At 44.8% G+C, this 26,481-nt stretch overlaps 1 protein-coding gene across 6 annotated transcripts in view; it reads right to left on the bottom strand.

The window, feature by feature from the left end:
• Nucleotides 1–242: 242 nt before the first annotated feature.
• LOC147622688 (uncharacterized) overlaps nt 243–26,481 on the bottom strand; it is a 48,081-nt gene continuing 21,842 nt past the window's right edge. For 2 of the 6 annotated variants that reach the window (XR_015269483.1, XR_015269482.1), the window contains exons 4-6: nt 8,338–9,263; nt 698–839; nt 243–593 (exon numbers count right to left, since the gene is read on the bottom strand). Coding sequence is in view for 4 of the 6 variants with exons in the window: in XM_086822290.1 (XP_086678416.1) it covers nt 500–593; nt 698–832; nt 8,338–9,263 (1,155 nt within the window). In the remaining 2 variants the exon portion in view is untranslated. Of the gene's footprint in view, nt 594–697; nt 840–8,337; nt 9,264–26,481 lie in introns of those variants that run through there. The other 4 variants (XM_086822290.1, XM_086822288.1, XM_086822291.1 and 1 more) reach the window with 3 other exon arrangements.

Genomic DNA, 26,481 nt, shown 5'->3' with positions numbered 1-26,481 from the left:
CATCTATGCAAGAGCCACCCCTGGACCATACCAAATCTTAATATGGATGCATATTAATTAGCACTCGCATCAAAAACTTAATGAAATTCCCAAGTTGAGAAAAAGATAGCATTAAAGGTCATTCCATCCGTCTAGACCAGTCATCATGCGCAAAACAATGCTCGGTCCACAAGCACAGAGCCACAGCATTCATTGAAGGCAAAACATATATGGTTCATGATGCATCAAAACTCACACACCAGTAGCAAAAACCTCACTAGATTTTATAGATGTTTTAACAGCAAGAGGAAACCATCCCATCTCTTTGAACAACTGACCCAACGAAAGTGCTCCTTAACCAATCCACACACACACAATTACTGTTAGCTCTAAAGATTAACAAAAGCAAATCACCTGATCCACAGAGAACAAAAGCAAATCAGCTGTAATATAAGAGTTTTGTGTCTACAAGGAAACAAGGCACCACTGGTACTTGTCATTGAAAGCATCTATGCAGCAGCTAGAATGACAGGACACTTGGTGAGCCTGTACTTTCAAAAAAATTGTGGGCATCCTTACTCCCAACACTCCAAGTCACTGCTCTCAATTCTGACCTGCACATTGAAGCACTACTGTGAGACAATCTCTCTCTCTCTCTCTCTCTCTCTCTCTCTCTCTCTCTCCACACATGTAAAAGTATAGAATATTGAGGACCTACATTCTTGCCAGTTTTTCCTTGTACTCAATAATTTGACCTCGTAGAATATGATTTGGGCGCAGCGTTTTATCCACACCAATACTTCCAGGAGGGGGAGGCAGCACTTCCCCTGTCTTTGGACTCGTGTCATGATACCTGAAAGCTTGAAGGACAACATGCAAGTATTATTTACAACAATACAATGAAGAGCTAACAAGAAAAACTGCAAGATAAGGACTAATTCTACCAAATTTTCCTTCTCCACCAGATGCATTGAGTGGATATCCTATTTTGTAAAATAGAAACTTATCATATACATAAAAGGAGTGCATTATTAGCTGCATTACACTACAAGCTGAGGGCTGAAACTTCAAGGCTACACATGCTGACTGGGCACATCACCCGTATGACAGTCTCAATTTCAGGCTTCAATTTCCTTCTAAGAAGTGCAGCCATAAGTTGTTCATCATAGAAAGCAAAGCAACAATTGCAGCATCCTTGTTGATAGAATACGAGTATAGAGGGGCTACAATTGCAGCATTGGCTAAAGACACTAATGGCTGAGATAGGACAGCCAGTAGAAGGGACAGTCACATTATATCGTGGCAGTCCAAGCATTCAATTTAATAACAATCCGTTTTTTCATGCTAGGACCGAGCACATAAGAACACTATCACTTCATAGAGAAAGATGATTGTAAATAAGATAGATCTTATGTGCGTACACAGATGGACATATGGAAGAAAGCTTCACTAAGGCTTTAAAAAGATTGGAGTACTTATCAGGTGGGAGTTCAACGAGAAAATTTGAGCTGAAGAGGGTGTGTTGGAAATATGAGCCCAAATCCATGAATACTTCTTATGTCACCTGTAATGCAGATTGCTATATAGCACTAGTAAACTGCTAACTAGCACTGCAGACTGTTCTATAGCACTAGTAAACTGCTATACAGCACAGGTAGATTGCTAACTAGCACTCCAGGTGTTAATTAGCACTGATAAATTGTTAACTTGCACTGCATGCACTAAGACGGACAAATGAACTGTTGACTCACAATTTCTAGTTCACAAACGACTAAATTGGTTTGGAGCCATATGAAGAAAAAAGTGCATTAAAGTGAGTCAAGTAGAGACTCTTGATGTAGCTGTTGTTACAATCAAAATCATTGGAGAGGCATGAAAGAATTCTTTGACATGCTAGGTTGATAGAAAAGTTCTTTATCTTTTTGAGAGGTGTGGGATATTATAGTGAAGAGATAGATTACTATAGAAGGAGTACGTTGGCAAGGTTTAAAGGGATGCCACTAAGGACAATCCATTATGCTTGCACCTTCTAAGGGAAATCTAGGTGATGGGTCATACCATTCACCAGGCTTTCGTCCACCATGCCCCCCATCTAGAGATGTATCTAGAAGGTTATCGATGACGATACTATGAGGTATTTTTCCACCAATGGGTGAGTATTTGCGTTTACTCCTAAGCAACTGCTATAGTAGTTAGCCCAATTGAAAGAAGAATGGTAAGCCAGGTCTTACGAAGGAATACCTTCCTCTCCTCCAAGTGATAGGTGGTGCTATCGGAAGAGTGATGGAACCCCCCCCCCCCCCCCCCCCCAGACACACACACACACACACACACACACACACACCCCGCCGCTTCGGTTCTTGCACGGACAGCTGGGATTCCATCCCTTCGTATCTACATTGCCTCATGAGACACACTGCCTCACACCATTTCTCTCCTTGGTCTGCGGGGGACCCAATTTTGTAAAGAGTTGAGTACTCTGGCCTCCCAGGCCAATGTTTCATTTGCCACCAAATGGGACACCTCGCTAGAGTTTGTCCTTGTTGGCAATCCAAGAGGCCACCTCCAGTTGTCCCCACCCCCACTGTCGTCCCCAGCCCAGACCCTCCCCAGGGCTGGGGTGGTCGGGACAGAAGCCCCGAGGTACCAGAGCACCAGACCCCGACCTCGGCATAGACCAGTGCACAATAGTGGCAAACCGCTGGTCCGAGGCAGAACCGCCGACCGACTTCGAGAGCAGAGCAGCGCCGACAGGCTTGCCAGGTTAGCAGGATCCAGGAGGATATGGTAGTGTCCGAGAACCATTATGAGCATTTGTCTTAGCTCAACCGTGATGGGCCCCCCTCAATTCCTTGTAGGAACTTGCCCCCGGCAACCCCCTTCTCGTGACTATTACCTCGTCAAGAATCCCCACCAGGTTTTCAGTTTCCCAAGCAGATCGATGACCCTCTAGAGACTGCAGCAGGCATGACACCCCCCCCCCCCCCCCCCTTCGGCTATCTTCTCCAACTCTCCCCCTCTTCATCTCCCTCTATTCCGTCTGTACCAGGACCCCCTCTGCCTCTCCAGAGCACTCCCGTCGCCCTCCAGCCGCACCTGACCCAATGCGGAGACAGCCAGCCAACTCAGTCCACCATTTGATTCATCGTTTTCCAGAGCCGGTAGAGATGACCATCGTTGCTTCTCTGGTGTGGGCTCTCCCTCCTGAGTCGCCAGCAACCCCCCCAAGGTGTTGGGGCAACCAATTGACTACAGTTTTTTTCGGTGCCTCCACGTTGAGGGAGCTGGTATGATCAAGGAGATGGTGGCTCCCATTCACATATGTGTCATGTTATACCACTCCAGACCATCCACACCAAAGAGTAGCACAATCATCTTCTCCTTCCTAACTAAGTGCAGCACAGTGCCACAGGGGACGGACTACGGAGTCAGTGTCCACCGCTATACAAGGGCATGCCATAGAGCTTTCACATCATTTGCACCACTTGCGTATCATGGATGTGCTTACCTGTCTCTGGCCTTTGGCTCGGATGGAGTTGGGCGGCTCAAGCCTCTTAGGGATCAGGCAAGGGAGATAATTGTCCTCTAGCCTGGAGGTGCTGCTTTTTGTGTTTCTTCATGTTTCAGTGGCAGTACCACTTCCCCCCTCCTACAGATACCTGCACTGTGACAAGTAAAGTCCAGAGTATGCATACTTCAGGGCTCGAACAAAGTGGATCCATGTGGAGGCCAAGATACGCACCCATCTGGTGCGGCTTCGCCCCAGAACCGCCGATAGTGATTACTCTCCATCGAAACCCATGCCCAAGACTCTTCAAGTGAGGGGCAGTTCTGCTTCCCACCCCTCTTAGTTATGTGGCTTGTCGCATGGAACATTCAGGGTTTGGGGGGGCCACAGTGCTTTCAGAGGCGTGGTGTCCTTAGAGATGAGCTCCATAAAGCAGCATTTGGTGGACGCATTGACTGTCTCTTCATTCAGGAGCACCATCTTTTAGAGAGCCATATCCACTGATGCGGGAAGACCTTCTAGGGCAAGAGTCACACCTTCTAGTCCCACTCTTTTGGTCCCTCCGGGACACAAGGTGGAGAGTATGCATTTCCGTCGGTGAGCAGTTTTTGTCAACAATGGTCAACTCAAGCACCATTGTGACTAAACGAGCTCAATGGGTGACTATCAAGATTGGAGAGGACTCTGTGGGCTTCCTAGATGTATACGCGCCGAACGCCACAACAGGCAAAGACACCTTCTGGAGTACAATTCATAAGTCCCTACCGCAGGCAGATTTCTAGTGTATAGGTGGGGATTTTAACATGCTAGAGTTGGCCAACAACAGATTCGGAGATGGCATGGCTATAGTATCAGGTACAGGGTACTCGGCATGGGAGGAGTTGATTTTGGCTCTCAGGGGACAGGACCCTTGGCATCTTCCAAAGTTTGGACGCTGTCCCAGGAGTTTGTGTTTCTCCAGATCTAGTAAGAAGAGTCCCAACCCTAACCTATCCAGATTAGATCGGTTATATGTAGATGAGTGGGCTTGTGGTCATGGTGGCATGATTGGTATTTTGGCTAGCACTACTTTTTCCAACCTGCACTGGTTATTCTCTCCTTGGATGACTCCTAGAGGCAAGACAAACATGTGAGTACCTGAATTGTAGATAGCCTCATCCAGGACCCTGAGATTTGCACCAAGATAGCGGGGATTTCGGAGAGGCTAGATTTTCACTCAAAAGCAGCCCGCAGGCACTCTGGATGCAGGCCTTGGTGAGATTAGCAGTCTATTACAGGAGGCAGCAAAGAGCAGATTGCCTGGCTTCCGGGAGTGCGAGATTGAAAGAGGCGGCAATCACATACTGTACTTGTGCAAAGCGTGCACCATAGAAAGCAACTCTTAGTCATAGGTGGAATACGACATCTCCCTCTACAATATTCTTTATCAGAAAAGAATATCTACCGACATTTCGTACTGAAAAACCAAATACCGGTGCTAACTCCATCAAAAGATTCACAAAACACCATGTCCTCCTTTGTTGCATCTGTAAAGGGGTCCATCTTCCATGAAGCTTTAAATCTCATCAACCTCTGCAAAATTGCCTCTTCAGTAGCAGCATGCATAGCCACACCATCAACACAACTAATTCTTGGTATTCAGCTTGTTTTTGTACATTTTTGAAACATTTCCTTATCGCATACCCATTTTTTTCAAGCTCAAATTTTTTAGCATTTTTTTTAAGGTTCTCAAACTATGGAGCTGAATATTAGCTTTCTCAATTGTTGTTTTTGAAACTCATTTTTCTCTTCACTCTATGGGATTGAAAATCATGTAGGTTGTGTTTGAAATCTATCGGTAGTTGATCTATCTTGCAAGCATGAAGCATGTTTAGTGATATTTAGCAATTTAACACCTATTTTGACTTCTCGTGTCTATTCTAAGGAAGAAAACGTTGCATTTTTTCATGTCAAGGTTACACTTGTCCTTCTACCCCCTCGTCTTTATGATATTTTTATGAAGAATTCCGTCAAGGTTTAAAATTACAAAACATTTTTGAAACGTGTCGTCTATAGAACTCCTGGCAACTGTCTTCTATAGTCCACACGAAGGCGCATGCATACTCATGTCCTTGACCAAAAGCACTCAGACTCTGTATGTAGAGCACCACATCTAAATCAATCTCCCAAAGAATATCTCCTATTTCTGGTGCTTGTGCCAATGTGCTCCATTGGCTCAGGTCTAGTCATCTATTATGGGGCCTTGACCAGGTGGTGGCAAAAACTCGATAAAATGACCCTTCCCTCTACACCGGTGCTAACTCCATCAAAAGATTCACAAAACACCATGTCCTCCTTTGTTGCATCTGTAAAGGGGTCCATCTTCCATGAAGCTTTAAATCTCATCAACCTCTGCAAAATTGCCTCTTCAGTAGCAGCATGCATAGCCACACCATCAACACAACTAATTCTTGGTATTCAGCTTGTTTTTGTACATTTTTGAAACATTTCCTTATCGCATACCCATTTTTTTCAAGCTCAAATTTTTTAGCATTTTTTTTAAGGTTCTCAAACTATGGAGCTGAATATTAGCTTTCTCAATTGTTGTTTTTGAAACTCATTTTTCTCTTCACTCTATGGGATTGAAAATCATGTAGGTTGTGTTTGAAATCTATCGGTAGTTGATCTATCTTGCAAGCATGAAGCATGTTTAGTGATATTTAGCAATTTAACACCTATTTTGACTTCTCGTGTCTATTCTAAGGAAGAAAACGTTGCATTTTTTCATGTCAAGGTTACACTTGTCCTTCTACCCCCTCGTCTTTATGATATTTTTATGAAGAATTCCGTCAAGGTTTAAAATTACAAAACATTTTTGAAATGTGTCGTCTATAGAACTCCTGGCAACTGTCTTCTATAGTCCACACGAAGGCGCATGCATACTCATGTCCTTGACCAAAAGCACTCAGACTCTGTATGTAGAGCACCACATCTAAATCAATCTCCCAAAGAATATCTCCTATTTCTGGTGCTTGTGCCAATGTGCTCCATTGGCTCAGGTCTAGTCATCTATTATGGGGCCTTGACCAGGTGGTGGCAAAAACTCGATAAAATGACCCTTCCCTCTACACCGGTGCTAACTCCATCAAAAGATTCACAAAACACCATGTCCTCCTTTGTTGCATCCGTAAAGGGGTCCATCTTCCATGAAGCTTTAAATCTCATCAACCTCTGCAAAATTGCCTCTTCAGTAGCAGCATGCATAGCCACACCATCAACACAACTAATTCTTGGTATTCAGCTTGTTTTTGTACATTTTTGAAACATTTCCTTATCGCATACCCATTTTTTTCAAGCTCAAATTTTTTAGCATTTTTTTTAAGGTTCTCAAACTATGGAGCTGAATATTAGCTTTCTCAATTGTTGTTTTTGAAACTCATTTTTCTCTTCACTCTATGGGATTGAAAATCATGTAGGTTGTGTTTGAAATCTATCGGTAGTTGATCTATCTTGCAAGCATGAAGCATGTTTAGTGATATTTAGCAATTTAACACCTATTTTGACTTCTCGTGTCTATTCTAAGGAAGAAAACGTTGCATTTTTTCATGTCAAGGTTACACTTGTCCTTCTACCCCTCGTCTTTATGATATTTTTATGAAGAATTCCGTCAAGGTTTAAAATTACAAAACATTTTTGAAACGTGTCTATAGAACTCCTGGCAACTGTCTTCTATAGTCCACACGAAGGCGCATGCATACTCATGTCCTTGACCAAAAGCACTCAGACTCTGTATGTAGAGCACCACATCTAAATCAATCTCCCAAAGAATATCTCCTATTTCTGGTGCTTGTGCCAATGTGCTCCATTGGCTCAGGTCTAGTCATCTATTATGGGGCCTTGACCAGGTGGTGGCAAAAACTCGATAAAATGACCCTTCCCTCTACACTGTGGCAACTTTATTGGAAAGTCCTCGAGAAAGAGATGGCCATGCTCCTGCATAAACTTAAGTCTATGTTCAATTAACTCATACCTGAATGACAAAACTGAAGATACCATCCAGTCATGGAAGAGCACAATTCATTTCAACACATAATACTTTGTGGTCTCCACGAGTACCAGATAACTTGAAGATGAGGAGGACAAGGATACTTAGCCAGAACTTCGAGGCCATCAACAAAGGGCTACATCTGGCCATCCTTTGATGCCCTGGGAAGGGTTCATGCTCCCTATTATGTTTGTTTGTCATTATTCATGTCACATCACCAAGTTGCTATGGTCATGGTGCCAAGATAAATGTGCAGCGATTTATCTATATGGACTAACAAGGGGTATGCATGACATAATGTCTCAGCAGTATGCAAGGGATACCGCTGAGACATTGATATCTTGTCATTTAGAAAGGGCAACATCCTGGATTGGATGCTCTAGTAGTGCCCAGATAAATGTGCAACCATTGACTTATAGTGGACTGTTAACATGAGATATGCATTACATACTGTTGAGATATTATGCTGAATGATATCGTGTCATCCTCTTCTATTGTCACAAATTCAGGATCAAGGGGAGAGAGGCAGGGTTGATGCCCAATCAACCCTTAACTTAGTGCCATGTCATTATTGCTTTTACAGTTTTTTTCAAGAGGCCATATTTTTGCTTTTCTTATGTCTAGTCATTTTCCATGTAATCTTGCACTTCATTTAGTATTACATATCTTTTTTTCTCATGTTACTTAACCTAATCCCAATTTATGCAGACAATAAACACATGTAAGAGTCTCTTTCCTTTCTATCTGGCAATGTAAGCACTCCAAAAAATTAAGGAATCCAGGTTAATAACCTACAAAAAGCAAAGGTCACCCACGAAACACTTACTTCAGCCACTTTTCAATGGCAGTCCGTTCATAAGAATGACCATCAGCTGTAATTACGGGATCTTCCATAATCTCCTGTGTAATGCAATCAACAAACTCCGGTGGTACTTTTTGATTGCTATCTGCATCATCCCATATGCGAACAGCTGTATCAAAAGTGGAAAAATTGGACCAAAAACTCTTCTTGTCACAACTTTGCACCCCACCTAGCAGATCATCATCATTCATCTTAGGACTGCCCTCTTTATGTGGCGATAGCAAGCAACTGTCCAGCATTAAGGTCTCTGAATCAAAGAGAGACTGTACTGTGCTCAAAGGAGGTAACTGCAATGCCTCCTCATCAGTATTCTCTAAAGGTATAGGAGGTATGACCCAGTGTCGAGCATCTTCTTTGTCAATGTGTGGATCTGACTCATCAACTTTAACTTGGTCCGAAAGTGGTAAGGGAATCAAACTATCATTTACAGTTGGAACAGAATTAGACCCGGAGGTGAGAGAGTAAGATTCACTCGTGGTTCCCGAAACAAATACATTTTCTACATCATACAAAGCTTCTGAGGACAGAAAATGCTGAGAGTCAAATGCATTTGACTGCATAAAACTGCTTTCAAATCCTCCAACTGTTGGCTGCAAAGGAATTGACATTGTATCCAGAACAGGCATAGACATATGTAGAGAAGGAGAGGTAGAAGGAGGTGCAAAAGAGCCCGATGACTGAAAGGTCACGCATGCCTGAGCTTCAAAAAATGTATGTTCAGGCAGGAAAGAAGCATTTGTCTCACTCTGTGGTATCCGTTCAAACTGACTATTTAAGTCCACTGGTAGATCCATGGGTGAAAATATTGATGGGGTTGAAAACAATTGTTGTAAAGGATCTATGTGTGTCGATGGAGGTGCTATTGGTGGCTGAATTGCTGTGCCTCGAACCTGCAGATATAACAATAATTTCTCTCTCTCTCTCTCTCTCTCTCTCTCTCTCTCTCTCTCTCTCTCTCTCAGGAGACACAGGAGAGGCTAGCTCGCTTTCATTCAGACTCAGGGTACATGTTCATGCCATTCACAGCCTCAGCATCGGCGATGTATGATATCTTATATCCCTCTTATGGCACTGGATGGAGTTAGACATAGATCTGCATCGCATGCTTGTACTACCCCTTCAGCATATAGAGATGCATCTTGCCTTAGCACTCCATCCACATCCCCACCCCCCTTATATGGTTTGTATATGGGCTCCACCGATCCATGATGATTCACAGTTGTATTCAGACACATGCACACTTTTTCTTTTGTTTCTTTTCTGGAAGAACACAGTTGTATTATTTTTTGTCTCATAGGCCGACTTTGGCCTCTCGTAGACGTTAATATATCTTTCTTTCTTTCTTTCTTTCTCTCTCTCTCTCTTATGCTCACCATAGTGCACACCATGCTCATGCTGATGATAATGATGATGATGAGATAGACATGCAGCTAGTCTTATCTTTTTGTATGAGTTTCTTTTCAGTTTTGTTATTCTTTTCGATGGCCCCACATGGAACTCTTGTACCACTTTTGCTCACATAGACTCATTGGATCTTTTGAAAACATTTAATGTAGCACATTCCCTCTCTCTCTCTCTCTCTCTCTCGTTAGCTGATGAACTCACTCCCCTACAGCTTTAAAACAAAAGTGCAGAACTCGCCAAAGTCCGAGCAGCCCCCAAGCTGGAAAGTGGGCAGTCTACCGTGAGACAGAAGGGCAATAATCGAGGACTTCCGTAAGCCTAAACCCAATTGACTAGCATTCTAATGTGCCATCGGCATTTTTTGTATCACACATAGTTGTTAATCATCCTAGGGTTTTCATTAATCTTTTGCTTGTGCCTAAGTGCACCCCGAAGTGGATTGTAATGACTGTGAGGTCCCGGTTTTTGGTCCCATATGCCTTCAAGGCATTCCGTTCTTTCTCTCACACATACACATCAGCTCTAGATCTAGGACATGCTCCACCGCCAGCTACCTTTCCACGTGACATAGCTGAGGGAGACCTCCCGGCCCCAAAAGGTGGTTGGGACACCTTTTGGGCTATGTCTTGGCCACTTCTGGGAGCCTGTAGGGCTGCAAAATCCGCCCTAAATCAGCCCATATATTTGCTAATGAGAATATACATGTCTATGAGCATCGTGATTAACAAATGCACATGACATCCCCTCTTGCTAAGCTTGGAGCATTGGGGTAATCCATACACCCTTGCTCTGATTCCGTTTCAGTCTAATTGAAGACTCACTTCATATCCATGGGCTGAATCCCCAAGCTCTCTGACTTGGTCTTCAAGTTCTCTCGCTCGGTCTCTGGATCTTCTGAGTTACATGTAGTCTCTTACTCCTCACAAGATTCAGAGAGATTTTCTGGAAGCTCCTTTGAAACTGTAGGGACAACCTCATCCTCCAAATAGGATTTGGAGAAATCCACCTCCTTAGGAATAATCGGGTTGACCTCATCCTCCTCCAAATAGGATTTGGAAAGATCCACCTGCATGATCTGCGGTTCTGGTTTTGGTTTGTCTTCTAGCTCTAGCTTTGGCTCTTGTTCTAGTTCTGGCTCTGGCACGTGCATTCCAAGTAATGGCACCTCCTCGGAAACACCTTTCTGTGATCACGTCTCCCGAGAACTCTTGTCTTAGAAGCTCTCTTTTCGTTGCGTCAACGCTCTCAGTCTTGGCTGCTTCACAACCCTAGGTGATTCCTCCTTGGCCTTTGTTGATGCTGCCATGAACTGTGCCCATGTTTCCTTGCTCATATAGAAGTTGGCCTTGAAGCGCCTTGATGTGCTTCTTTCTCACGTTCCAATGGTCCTCTTCTATGAATTGTTGCCTATACACGGCCATGATTTGTTCATAGTGGGCTTGGCGTTCTTGTTCCTGTTTGCATCGTTCTTCATCTTCCCGTCTCCAATGACTCTACATAGTCTCATAATCACACCGTAACTCTTCTTTCCAAGCATCATTGCCCTCCATCGAGGTGAGGTTCTAGTGGAGGGAGTAGAAAAAAGAAGTCTTTTCCTACCTAGGTTAGACCTAGGCTAAGTCTTGTGTAGATTCTTCCCTACATGCAACCTATGCTACATGCAAAAATGAGCTGAAACCCTAAAAACGGAAACCCTAACTTGGTTTTTTTCACTTTCCACATTGAATCTAGGACTGAAAACATTGTTGCTAGGACTGAACTCATGCAAAATACGAAAACCCTAATTTTCACCTACAAACCCTAATTCAACGTGCACAAAACGTAAGCTAAGGGTTGTCTTATGATGACTTAAGCTTTGATACTAATGTAACATGCATCACGGAAGTGTATTCTTAAGCAAAGAAGATTAACGCTAATCCTATGTTTAGCAAAGGTACAAAAGAGAAGGAGAGATGGACCTAATCTACTATATATTGCCAAAGTGTACTACATATACAATGACCTTGCTGATTCACAGCCTCGTGCAAATGATCTTGCTGATTCACAACTTCATGATGCATACCAAAGATCCTTGTAGCCCTCTTCTTGCAATCGGACAAGAGAAGCTCCCGTTGATCCACCATTGTGTGCTTGCTGCCTTCTCTGACAAATGGACCCTCGTGATCTTTGAATGATAATTCTAATGAATGCTTGATGATCCTATTTATAGGGAAAAGGTATGAATTCGTAATCAAGTCAGTTTTGCCTATTTTTCCCACAAAACATTGTCCAAAAAAGTCCAAACTATGCCCAAAAGGTTTCCCAATCATGGGCTATGTCTTGGGCACTTCTAGGAGCGTGTAGGGATGCAAAATCTACTCTAAATCTGCCCATATATTTGCTCATGAGAATATACATATATATAAATACATGAATCCAAGAGCATGTCCAAATTCACCTTTTAGGAACATGCATGTTATATACTCATGGTAGTCAACCCACAAGACTATACAACTATCAACTCCATTATGCATAGTATGGACTAGATACTACGACATCCCCACTAACGTCATCAATGCCCAATAGTGGGTGTAGAACTATGTATCAAGATATGCTCTCACACACGCACTCCACACACACACACACACACACACACGTCTATGAGCATCGGGATTAACGGATACACATGACACTTTGGGTATGTTGCACATTTTTGGTCTCAAAGATCCATTGGGTCTTTAGTAGATGTTAATACAATCTTTCTTTCTCTCTCTAAGATGAAAGCCTTCAAGACAAATAAGTAAGCTTTAAAACAAGAAATAACAACACACAAAGAACTATCAGTGATCAAATACAATAGTGAGTCTTATCCAATAATAAGAGAACATGTACAAACAGTAAACAAACACTACTGGGAGGTATCATTTGCATCTTTTTTCTCAAGAAAATAATCCTTCGATTAGTGTTATGGCCCCAAAGGTTAACATGTGGTTGCATAATACTAGAGGCCAAGCACTTTTCTTGATCTTCTCCAAATCGCTTTTGTTGTGGAGAACAAGTTGGTAACCTGCTATTTTTTGTGGGTTAATCAGATGACCTGCAATAATGCCACAATAGAAACAAATTTGGGGGTTTTTCTAAAAAATGGCAAAATCACGTGATTGAAGATACTAGTTCAACAAAAATTTAGGGCCTTCGTAAAAATTTGTGGATTTTCACAAATATGGAGGGCAGCAAGGAAAGTTTCGGGATAGAAAAGTTCAATGGCATTAACTTCTCAACCTCACAAACAAAGCTTCATCTTTATCTAATGAGGGACCACTTATGGTCCGTGGTCAATGGCACGGACAAGAAACCAGGCAACAATGAAGGAGCTAAGAAGATTCAAATCTGGCAAGACTAAAATGACAAGGCAATCGCTCTCATCGAGCTTGCATTGTCCGACCATCTTGTTCACCATGTGGACTTCAACAAGAGTGCCAATGTGGTCGGGAAATTTGTTTGGCAACAAGATAAATAACTAAGGTTTTTTTGACGCAAAAAATTGTTTGGTCTAAAAATGAGTGAAGAAGAGACCTTGGAAGAGCACTTGAGCAAACTTGGCTCCATTCTGCAACAACTCTCAAGCCTAGGATTGAATGTTAAAGGGAATTGCGATGGAAACGGACTGGACGACGATGTCGATGGTGAATGGGCATCCAACGGCGAGGTAGACTGGGGGCCAGACAGCGATAGAGAGTTGGCCCAAAAAAACGCACAATTCTGTCAATTGCCACGTAAGCCGTAAGTGCGGCTGAGCGCCGCCTTCTGTAGTGCGAGCGCTGTCGAGGGGTTGGGCGGTAGTGGAGCCCTCAGCACTAGTGCCGCCCAATGCAGAGGTTGAAACGGGCGGCAGAGAGGCTGAGCGCCAAGATGGGCGGCGCTACAGGAGGAGAGGCCGTGATGGATGGAAACGAGAGTTGCCGATAGAGCTGGACCTGGAGACGGAACCGTGCAGAGGGACGGAGTTGCACCTGCCGGACGGAACTGCATAGAGTGACGGGGCAGCGCGTGCAGAAGGCAACTTCGCTCTGATACCATTGTTAGGTTAGGGTTGCATAGAAATGAGGCACACAGAAAAGTACAACAGCAAGCACGAGAGAGAGAGAGAGAGAGAGAGAGAGAGAGAGAGAGAGAGAGAGAGATGGTGATTGATGCTCACACAAAGAAGATGGGATACAAAAATGTGTGGAGCAAGGGGATTGACTCCACAATATCAAAATACAAATGTGGTGTCCTTTCACACCTAATATCCAAGGGGAAAACCCAAAGGGAGAAAAGTGCCCTTGGTTAGCCCATGTTCACATGTGGCACTACTCATAGCATATGTGGCATAACTCATAGCATATATGCCAATAGGGTTTGTCAAATCTCAAAGCCAAGAAAGTAATGCAGGAGGACAAGATTCGTCATCTCAAACTCTTGCTCCAAAGCATCCATGACTGAATGGATCTCACAGAATAAGAACCTGTAAAAATGAGGTCATCAACATAGACCACAATGATAACAACTAACCTCCTCTCAAGGAGGATATAAAGATTTGAATCTGCATGAGAGTGGTGTAGGCCAAGCTTCTGAAGGAACTTATCAATCCGCTGGTACCAAGCCCACAGCGCCTACTTCAGACCATACAAGGCTTTCTTCAGCCGATACACCTGGTCTTGTTTTCTTGGAATCTCAAATCCCAAAGGCTGATCAACATACGCTTCCTGTGTAAGCTATCCAAGATGTTTTGGATAGCTTATTTGACGTTCGTCTGGAATACGGGCCATCTATGATGTCGTGCAAGAGCACGAATGGTGCGAGTGGTAGTCATCCGAACTGTTGGAGCGAAGGTCTCATAGAAGTTGATCCCATGCCTTGTAACCCAACCTCGCTCATGGCTTGTCCAAGCTGCCATCAGCTTTATACTTTGTTTTGAAGATCCACCGCACACCAATCACCTAAGTGCCATTCCGTTCTATAGAATCCAACTTTGCATGCATAGTACAACACCAGGCTCCATGTGAAAGAGCCTCGTCCACAGAAGTGGGATCAGAAGGACCATGAATAATAGAGGACGTAAGAGTATAGTTAACAAAAAAGTTGCCCTCATGAATTTGTTTCCCTGCAACTTTGGAAGATCACCTGAGAGCAGCAAGCGAAGAAGGAGAAGGAAGCTCTCTCAACCCAGAATCATGAACTATCTGATAATATCATCCATGCACCAGTCAGCAGGAGCTCGCTGGAGGAGGAGCAGAATCATCATCATCATTCGAATGAGAATCCATAGCTGGAGGTGTAACAGAAGCAGGGGGAGGAGAAAGAGGAGGCGGAGGAGGAAGAAGAAGCTCACCACCCCCCTTTGAAGATGCAAGAGTCTCGTTGAACACCACAGCGCGGCTCACAACAACTTTAATGGCTTGCTGATCATAAAGACGATATGCCGTGGACACAGAACTATATCCAAGAAAAGTCATACGTTGAGACTTCAAGTCTAACTTAGAGTGATGCTCCTTGGGCACGCCGAACAATCAAATACCCACAAATGAACAACAAAGGGCTTCTCACCATGAAAAGCCTCATATGGAGTTTTATCTAGAAGAGCAGATGTAGGAGACTTGTTCCGAATAATAAATCAACTGGCCAATCTACTGTCGGCCAATTCCATGGACATGAATAAATATATATGCTGCTAACTACATAAGATAAATGGTAAACTACTGGTCGATAGGGTCCTGGTCCATACATCACACCTTTGACAACTGCTACTACTCAAAACCTAATGTTTTATCTACTGCCAATCAGGGATGTTGGGGTAAAGGCATAATGCCCACCCTTATAGTGTGTACAAGCCCATAAGTTATAGTACATAGTACACTTAGTACTTTTAATGTACTAAGTGCACTATGTGTACTAGTGCAATATACATGTGTGATAGGGGAGTCACACACTCATGCCTCATGAGTTGACTTATCCCCACAACTCTCTCTCTCTCTCTCCCTTGTGCTTCTCTGTGTATATCTCCCACATGACCTAACCCTAATTCTCCCACACAACTGGTATCAGAGCCCTGGAGCAGTCGTACTGGTCGTGCTGAATTCTGATCTGAGGGTCGCCTTGTTCTTTTTTTTTTGGTCGCCTTTCTCTGCCCAGCCAACCAGCGTGGGCTGCCCAGCCAGCCCCAGCCAGTAGCGTGGGCTGCCCAGCAGCCACGAGGTCTGGCCAGCATCGCCTTGCCCTTCCAGCGTGGGCTGCCCAGCAGCCACGAGGTTTGCCCAACATCGCCTTGCGCACAGCGCTGACCACTTAGGCGAAGGACATGCGTGTCAGCGCATCGTAGCGAAACGATAGGCGAAGGCATCTGCTGGGCGTGAGCGAGTATCTGTAGCGCTGGATCCGACGTGAGCGAAGAAGCGTCAGCAGTAAGCGAAGGCGCTAGGCGAGCGTTGAGCGTTCGCAGCCGACGAAGGCTTTCATGCGTCGAGCGTGGAGCGAACACAAGGTGGCGAGCGTTAGATTCAGGCGAAGCCAATTAAACCCGTAGCGCCGTCAACAGCACATACGAGCGCCTATAATCAGCAACGAGCACTCGTCATCTGAAGTTCCGGCCCTCTCGCCACTCGCAGTCTGTGGATCTTGACGTTGCCACCGCTTGTGGTAATGCAGTGATCAATTCAGACTTCTCCGATCGATTTCTGCAGAGCAAAATTGGCGTGGGAGCCCTTTGTCTACAACTTGGGGGCAAGCTATGCTCTCCTTCAGAAAATCAGAGCATCTCATCTCCTTCAGAAAATCAGAGCACTCTTTCTGCAGCAACATCAGCAAGAATTGCCCCCCTCTCCTGCAACAGCATCTGCAATCAAAATTCAGCCTGCAAATTGAAGAAAAATCAGAAATTACAAGGTATTTTCCTCAATTTTTTTTTGGGATTTGCAATTGAGCAAGTACATAAACAATTGAGCAGATACAGGTGTCGAATTGCTCAATTTTGAGCAAAATTGGCAAAATTGGGTGACATTGGTCACAATCAGAATCAATTTGCAGGAAATTGGTCACAATCAGGATCAATTTGCAGGAAATTGGATGTCGAAATTTGGGGCTTTTGATGTAATTGTGCAATTAAGCACTCATACATGCTGTATGATGTGAGAAATCGCACATTTGGGCAAAATTGCAGCAAATTGCAGTGCAAATCAAGGGGCTTTTGTGCCGATTTGGTTGATTTGCATGCAGGCAATCGCATTTGATGCTGTGGATAATGTGTTGATGCCTTACAAGCACTCAATGTGCCTGTAAATCAAGGGGCTTTCATGTATTTGATGTATATGTGGCCGGGAGGAAGCATCGTGAACACTCTGGATGCCTTCATGTGCGTCAATGTACCATGTATGATCAAAAATTGATCTTAAATCAAGGGGCTTTTCAAGTTCGTATGCTTGTTGAGCTTGGCAAAGCAGCAGGCAAGACATTTATGCCTTGAATCCTCAAAAATCAGCTTGCAGTCAAGGAGCTTTTGCCCAATTTCTGTTCGGGACTGTTGTATGCAGTGTTCGGGACTGTAAAAGTCTGATTTTCACTCATTTGGACAGCCAGGAGAGCATTTATTGCTACTGTACCTGCTGGTACAGATTTGGCACAGCTTTGTGCATGTTTTGGCATGGTTGTACACTGTTTTGAGTGACCAAAAGGTTCAAATTCAGCTGCTGTACTTGCCGGTACAGGTTTGGTACATCATTGGTGAGCACTTGGCACTGCTGTACAGTACTTTGAAAGGGCAATAGAGCACATTTAAGGTGCTGTCCAAAATCTGCAGCAACCAGATTTTGGTGATTTCATCACATAAAGTGGGAGAAAAGTTGCATTCTTGCTTCCGCAGTGGGAGATAAAGCTTGGGAGAAAAACTGTGAGCACTTTGTGTGCTTTTGGTGCAGTGTTTGCACATTTTTGCAGGGAGTCAGGCATTGACAGGTTGCATTTTGCTATGGCAACCACAGGTGAGAGCTCTTCATTGCTTCACATCAAGAAGCTTGAAGGCTCGCATAATTATGATATTTGGCAAACCCAGTGCTACAATGTGTTGCTCCAGAAAAAGCAGCACAAGCCTATCAAAGAAAGGGGTGTGATGCCCGCTTCTCTTACTGCTGAAGAGTGGGAAGATATGGATGAGCTGGCAAGATCTACTATCATGTTGTCTGTGTCAGACTCATTACTTTTCAGCATTCGTGAAGAGAAGACAGCTTGGGGAATGTGGCAGAGATTGCAGGACTTGTATGCCCAACAAAGTGCCTCAAGCAAAGTGTATTGGTTGAAGAAACTCATAGGTCTTCAGATGAAGGAAGGGGCGTCTATGACAGCCCATCTAAATGAGTTTAATGGTATGGTCAGCCAGGTCATTAATCAAAAGTTGGCAATGGACGATGAGTTCAAAGCCACTTTTTTGTTATGCACTTTGCCAGAGAGTTGGGACACATTCAGGACAGCCACTAGCAATTCGCATGCTATGCTGTCATATGCAGATGTTGAGGGTGCTCTTCTTCAAGAAGAGATGAACAGGAAAAACAACTCTGTTGGAAAGTCCAATGCAATGAATGCACGTGGGAGATCCCAGCAAAGGGGGAAAAGCCAAGAAAGGGGAAGGAGCAAGTCTCGCTCCAAAAAGGATTTGGAATGCCATTACTGTGGCAAGAAGGGACACATTAAAAAGCAATGCTACAAATGGAAAAATGATCAAAAAGAAAAGGGAAAAGGCAAAGACAAAGAGAAAGATGAAGCCAAAGATGTAAAGCCAAAGGGCAAAAGTGGAGTCAAGATTGAAGAAATCAATGTGTCACATGCAGGTGGCAGTGAGGATGAGGTCCTATTTACGTCTTCACTTGATGCCCATTCACTTCTTACAGGTGGTCATGGTATGCACTCATGGATCATTGATTCAGGTGCCTCCTTTCATGTCACAGGTTGCAGAGACTTGTTTGTCAGGTACACTGCTGGCAATGAAGGAGTGGTTTATTTGGGTGATAACCATGCATGCAAAATTCTTGGCAGAGGTGATGTGAGGCTTGTGTTTTCAGATGGCTCACAGCTTATGCTCCATGATGTCAGGCATGTGCCTGAGATCAAGAAGAATCTGCTTTCTACTGGGCAGCTTGATGATGCTGATTATGTTACCACATTTGGTAGTGGAAAGTGGAAAATTAGTAAGGGCTCACTGGTTGTTGCCAGAGGCTCTAAGGTGGACACTCTTTATTTTATGCATGCAGGTGTTTGTCACCATGCTAATGTAAATGCAACCGAGCTGCCGGAAATTTCTATGTGGCATAGCCGGTTGGGACACATGAGTGTCAAGGGAATGGAGCAATTGTCTCGTTTGGGTTACTTGCCTTCTCTAAAGTTTTCAAGTTTTCAGTTTTGTGAGCATTATATATATGGTAGGCAACTACAGTGCCCCCACAAGAAAGCTCTTGGACACAAAGATGCTCAGTTAGAGCTTGTGCATACAGATGTATGTGAGATGCCTCAGCTTTCTTTGGGAGGGGCAAAATATTTTGTGTCTTTTATTGATGATGCCACACGCAAGGTGTGGGTTTATCCTCTTCGTTTGAAGAGTGATACATTCTCAGTGTTTGAGAAGTTTGTTGCTCTTGTTGAGAATCAAACTGGCAAAACACTGAAGGCTTTGCGTTCCGACAATGGTGGAGAGTATATGTCCAAACAGTTTCAGGACTTTTGTGATGCTAAAGGCATCAAGAGGGAGCTCTCTACTCCTTATGATCCTCCACAAAACGGGACAGCAGAGAGGATGAACAGGACCATACAGGAGAAGGTCCGTTCTATGTTGTCACGTGCTGCATTACCTCATGGTTTTTGGGCTGAAGCTGTTATGACAGCCGTTCACCTTATAAACAGGTCACCTAACACGAGGCTTGGTGGGAAAGTGCCAGAGGAAGTATGGACAGGGAAGCCTCCGTCATACAAGCACTTGAGAGTGTTTGGTTGCGTTGCGTACGTGCACATACGCAGGGAAATGCGCACCAAACTTGATCCTAAGTCTCACAGATGCATATTCCTAGGATATGGTGACAGAGGTGAAATGGGGTATAGACTTTGGGATCCCGTGAATAGAAAGATTATATGCAACAATGATGTCATTTTTGATGAAACATGCATGTATAAGGAGCCTGCAAGGCAACAGGAGCCTGGCAGAGTCATCTTTGATGATGATGGACATCATGGACAACAACAAAGGGCTGTAAATCAGCCATTACAGCAGGAAAACCAGCTCTTAAATGGTGCTGAAAATGGTCCAAATGGACAGCCAGAGATGGCAGAAGATATCCCTATGGATATACCACAGTTAGAGGAGATACCGGGCATTATATTTCAGCCTTATGGCATGGAACAGGAGCCACCAATGGGTGATATGCAGGCTGGACAGCAACCTGCAAATGATGGTCATTGGGTACGGAGGTCCACTAGACCCTCCAGAGCCCCTGACAGGTTTGTTCCAGGGGTTGACTACTTGATGCTTACTGACTGTGGGGAGCCCTCATGTTACAAGGAGGCTTTACAGAGGGCAGACAAGGCTCTTTGGGAGCGTGCTATGAAGTCAGAGATGGATTCTCTGCATAAAAATGGAACTTGGAAGTTGGTGCATTTGCCTGCAGGCAAGAAGGTTTTGCCATGCAAGTGGGTATACAGGCTCAAAGTTGCACCAGATGCAAAGCCAAGATACAAAGCCAGGTTAGTGGCTAAGGGCTTCAAGCAAGAATATGGTGTGGACTTTGATGAGATCTTCTCTCCAGTGGTCAAAATGACCACACTTAGAGCTATGTTAGCTTTGGTTGCACATGATGATCTGGACTTGATTCAGATGGATGTGAAGACTGCTTTTCTTCACGGTGATCTCCATGAGGAGATATATATGCAGCAGCCAGAGGGTTATGCAGTGAGTGGAAAGGAGAAGCTTGTATGCAAGCTGAAAAAGAGTCTTTATGGGCTCAAACAGGCACCAAGGGAATGGTATCACAAATTTGATACATTCATGAAATCCCAGAAATTCAGGAGAAGTGACATAGATCACTGCTTATACACCAAGAAAGCTTTGGATGGCAGTCTATTGATCCTCATCTTGTATGTTGATGATATGTTGATTGCCGGGAAATCTCGTAAAGAGATGGATGCCTTGAAGCAGAGGCTGCATCAAACCTTTGATACGAAGGATTTGGGTGATGCAAATCACATCTTGGGTATGCGGATACTTCGGGACAGAAATCAGCATGTGTTGTATTTGTCTCAGAAGGAATATATTGGCAAAGTTTTGCAAAGGTTCAATATGGACGGGGGGAAGAAGACTAGTACTCCTTTGCCTCCATATGTGAAACTCAGTGCTATGGACAGCCCACAGTCGGATAGTGACAGGGCTGATATGGCCAAGATTCCGTATGCTTCAACTTGTGGCAGTCTCATGTATGCCATGGTTGCTACTAGGCCGGACATTGCATTTGTAGTGGGAGTGGTTTCTAGATACATGGCCAACCTTGGCAAGAAGCATTGGGAAGCAGTGAAAGGTGTCATGAGATACCTGAAGGGCACACAGGATATGTGCATATGTTTTGGCAAACAGGATGCATTAGTGCATGGTTACACGGATTCGGATTATGCCGGTCATCCAGATAACTGGAAGTCTACTACCGGTTATGTGTTTACATTCACAGGAGGTGCTGTGTCATGGATATCCAGGATGCAGAAGTGCACAGCCTTATCTACTACAGAGGCCGAGTATATTGCAGCCACAGAGGCTTGCAAGGAGGCATTATGGCTATCTCGGTTAGTGGTTGATTTGGGATATACAGGGGATATTCCATTGTTGCATTGTGATAGTCAGAGTGCCATCCAGTTGGCAAAGAATCCTGTCTTTCATGCAAAGACGAAGCATGTGGATGTGAAGTATCACTTCATCAGAGAGGTGATAGAGAACAAGCAAATTCAGCTTGTTAAGATTCATACGGATGACAACCCGGCTGATCTGTTGACAAAGAGTTTGCCTCCGGAGCGATTTGCTCATTGCAGACACTTGATGGGCATTGGATGAGGCCAGTTTCAGCCTTGATATGGCCTTGTATATTATCATGTACATGCTGATTTTTTCTTTTCCTTTACTTAAGGGCACTTTGCCTTTAAGTGGGAGGTTGTTGGGGTAAAGGCATAATGCCCACCCTTATAGTGTGTACAAGCCCATAAGTTATAGTACATAGTACACTTAGTACTTTTAATGTACTAAGTGCACTATGTGTACTAGTGCAATATACATGTGTGATAGGGGAGTCACACACTCATGCCTCATGAGTTGACTTATCCCCACAACTCTCTCTCTCTCTCTCTCCCTTGTGCTTCTCTGTGTATATCTCCCACATGACCTAACCCTAATTCTCCCACACAAGGGATTAGCCTGGGATTAGGCATGTCCACGTGCATGCACATGATAGAACCCATGAGTTAAACATAATAGGAATTAGAAGACCCAATCATAATTTCCTCATTAAGAGAAAGATTCTCCATTGCTGGTAGAGTGTCATTGTGAATGCCTGGTCTTCTGGTTCATGATCTTCTTCTTCTTCAGTTACTAGGTGACTACATTTTCCTATTTTTCCTATTCCTTTGCCATCTTCTTGAATCATTTTTCTTCTATGTGACCAAGCTTCTTGTAGTAACTACACCTGACTTTCTTGCCCCCTTTCTTTCCTTTCCATTTGGTTGCCATAGCTCTATCTATATCAAATGCCTTTTCATCTTGCTCTTTAAGACCATGATTTTCTTCTAGTAACACTGAAAGCATATCATCAAAGGGTGTCTCTCTAGCCACTCTCAAAAATGCCAAAATCTTTGAAAACTAGCTGGATAGAAGAACAACTTTCTTATCATCTTGGCCGGCACCGTCGACGTCGCCCAACCGTCTTCGCGCCTTCACCTTACAACCGGTCACCGTCACCCAGCCGTCTTCATGCCTTCGTCGGAAGAGTAGATTCATCCATCTTCACTCCTTATGAGGTCGCCACCGCCGCCTCCTGCCCGTTACCTGTGCGTCCCCGTCGCTTGCCCCGTTAACTGCACACTACCGGCTCTCCCACGCCATCTATCGCCTCCTGTCTGCAACTCAACTCCGTGCCCGTCTGCTGCCTCCCGCAAGGTCACTGACTGCTGCCTCCTGTTGGACCCACCTGCAGCAAGCAAGCTAGCTTCTACATTGGTATCACAGTAACCCTGCCTCCCTGAAAATTTAGGGTTCCAGCTCAAAGGTAATCGATTTTTGCTTTAGTTCATGTGGCTTTTGTGAATGCAAAAATCAAGTGCAAACAGCAGTGCGGGGTGTTAGCACATTCATCCCTAGTTTCTGCCCATGTTTGGTGTGCTTTTTGGTCCCTTTTTCATGGCCCTTGATTGTGGGCTGGCCACCCCTTTTTTATATATTTTTCTGGGATTTTTCCCAGCCTGGATGTATTTTCCCAGTTGGCCAGCTATATCATGTCCAGTCAGCCAGTATTAGCATGTCGGCCAGCCCTTCTCGCCTATAAATAGGTGGGCTGGCCTCTCACTTTTCCGTCTTGCCTAGTCTTTCTTTTGCTCCCTCACTTATGAGACTCTTTCTGTCTCTTGCTTGGGACTGTATCACTTCAGTATATTCAGCACAGTTGCTCCATATCTCTCTCTCTCTTGCACTCTCTACTCAGCACAATCTAGTGCTTATTTGCTTCCACTCTGTGCACTCTTTCATGGTATCATCGCTCCCGGTTCAGCGATTCCCTACGCTGCCCCAGATTCAGCCTTATCTACAGCCCCTTCACCTCTGCGTTTTTCTCAGATTTGCAGCCCTCTGGATGCTGCGTTTTCTGGACAGCTGCTGCTGATTGTTTTCCCTTCACTTTGGCTTCATCGCTTACAGCCTGAAGGTAATTTCTCATCAGCGTTTTCTTCTACTTGGAGTTTGGAATAGGACAGCAGCCCCTCTTTGGCTGCGTTTCCTCTCCAATGGACGTCCCTTTTTTGCAAAGGGGGCATTGTGGTGGTTCGGGCTTTGGTGGCAACCTTGGGTACCTGTGGTGGACACTCCTTCCGAGATTGTGCATATTTCTGAGATTGAGCCCAAGCTTTTGTGATGGCTGCCGCGACTACACGTCATATGTTCTCTGAGTCTGCAAAGTTGGATGGTTCCAACTATACCTTGTGGAAGGTGAACGTGAAATCAGCCTTGCGTGGCGTGGATCTCTAGGATTGGCTTGTTACACCTGCCAATGCCACCCCTCCCACCCTTGCTTCCAGTGGTGTGACTCAGGCACAGATTGATATTTGGCAAGCGAATGATCGTCGTGTTTTCTCTTTCTGATGTTGAACTGTCAAGATTCTGTTCTCTCTCATGTGCGTACAGCAGATGCTGCACATGAAGTTTGGAAGGCATTTGGAGATCTCTACGAGATTAAGTCTCCAGGTCGGATTTTGGCATTGGAAAAGCAGCTTATGAACTCATCAGTTTCTGCCTTTCCATCTTTATCTGCTTTCATCTCGGAGATGAAAGATCTCCGAGACGAGCTTGTTGTTTGTGGCAAGGACAGAGCATTTCTCGGATACAGCACTGTGTCCAAAGCATATCGTCTTTATGATCCTCAAGCCGGCAAAGTTGTTGTGAGCCGTGATGTGGTGCTCGACAAGACTCCTACATCTTCAGAGGGGGGTGGTGAGCTTCTTCTTCCTCCGCCGCCTCATCCTCCTCCCTCTGCTTCTGTTGCACCTCCAGTTGTGGATTCTCAGTCAGATGATGATGACTCTGCTCCTCCTCCAACGAGTTTCAAAAATCTTTGCCTCGATGGTACTATCAGACAGTTCGTGATTCTGGGTTACGTGAGCTTCCTTTTGCTCCTCCGCCTGGTTCTCTCAGGCAATCTTCCAGAGTTTCAAGGAAACAAATTCATGAGGGCAACATGTTTATTAACTATGCTCTTATGTCCTCTATCATTCATGGTCCTTCTGATCCCACTTCTGTGAACGGGGCTCTTTCACATGAGCCTTGGCATCGTGCTATTGTCAAAATGCGCAGCGGAGATGATGACCAAATCTGGGAACACGAGCAAAACGCAATGGAGAAAATAACAGCACAAGAGAGAGGTAGAGGCGTGTAACTCTGCTCTATATACACAAGAAGATCCCGGGAATGATACAAAATGGAATGGGGGCCATGGGGCCATTTTATATGGCCCCAAATACCCAGTCGGCCTGTGCTAAGAGCAGCCGCCAGCCCCACGACTGAGTCTCATCCAGTCGGCCAGCCAAAAAAAGGTCCACGACCTGAATAGAACAATCGGCCTGCTCCAAGGAATGAACACATGCACACGAGTGCAGTCGGCCAGCTTCTGGGTCATCCTGCCAGCATAGGGCAACCACCCACACCACGGAAAAATAGGAAAAAATGGGGAAAAAATATGGAGAGTGGGGAAAAATGAGAACAACACCTACAAGGGCGGGCACACCCACAACAAAGGCCCTGGTGTCTACAGAAAGACAGGAGATGACTTCTAACACCCCCTCTCAACTCCTGGCTGTGAAACCAACCACAGGGAGCTGGAGTGCCGCCTGAGCAAATCCTGAGATCACGACTTCGTGAAGAGGTCCACCGTACTGTCCTCCGCCGAACAGAACTTTAGCAAGATGTCATCAGCAACGATCTGTTCACGAACAAAGTGCCTCTGGATGACCATGGGTTCCTTTAGTGGAAGCCCAATCCTGCAATGCAACCTCTGCAACCTCACCACCTCACAAGCAGCATCACAAGCAGCCTGGTACTCTGCCTCTGCCACTGACAAGGCAAAAGATGACTGCCTCTTACTGCTCCATAAAACTGATCCTGGGCCTGAAGTAGATCTCCTCGTGTCCGGATCTCCTCCCCAAACTAAGTCACTCCAACCGTGGAGTCGGACTCCATCAATCAATTCCCCTCCTGTGTAAAAGAGTCCATGATCCTTCGCATGCCGCAGAAACCACAGGATACGCAATCCTGCCTCCCAAAGAGTCACCTACAACCATGAGCTCAACTGCCTCATCAGGAAGCTCCCGTCCAATCTGGTGTCCATCAACCAGATCAATGAACCATTCTGCTTCTGAGTCAAAGAGGCATTACACTGCTCACAAGGATCAACACCTGTTACGGTGCAAAGTCAAGTCCTGGAAACCTGCTGAAGACCAAGCAAGGCCGCCTTAAACCTGTTAATCACCCTCTTGACTCCGGAACCACAAAGCCTGGAGTATGCACCTCCTTCTGCAAGTAATCAACTGCCACCTGCCTGGCTTTCCGAAAGGTCCCCGTGGAAAGAACATCCTCATCTACAAGGGGTTCTTTGTCCCGAATACTACGAGACATTAGAGCATAAGTTACGTGTTCAGTTTCCTCTGACTGACAAACACAAGAACCACCAACATCAGTACTGGAAAGTTCCTGCCAACATGCCATCTACTGGCAAGCTATCCACCATCTGGTCCCGGAAAGCCTGCACCTGCAACGTATCCACACTTAAGTGGCCATTACCAGACTGCCACTCATCACAAACCTGAGGACCTGGGAGAGAGAGTGCTGAAAGCTTGTAAACTCCATTCTCTACTCCGCCTTTCCAAACTACCTGGCCTGTTGCTTTGTCCCGGAGAGCAACAAAATGCTCATCAAAC

This window comes from Cibotium barometz, chromosome 28 (assembly GCF_041138505.1).
Source record: "Cibotium barometz isolate CiBa-2024 chromosome 28, ASM4113850v1, whole genome shotgun sequence".
NCBI classification, from domain to species: domain Eukaryota; kingdom Viridiplantae; phylum Streptophyta; class Polypodiopsida; order Cyatheales; family Cibotiaceae; genus Cibotium; species Cibotium barometz.
The sequence above is the reverse complement of the archived record's forward strand: the minus strand, read 5'-3'. Positions and strand labels throughout refer to the sequence as shown.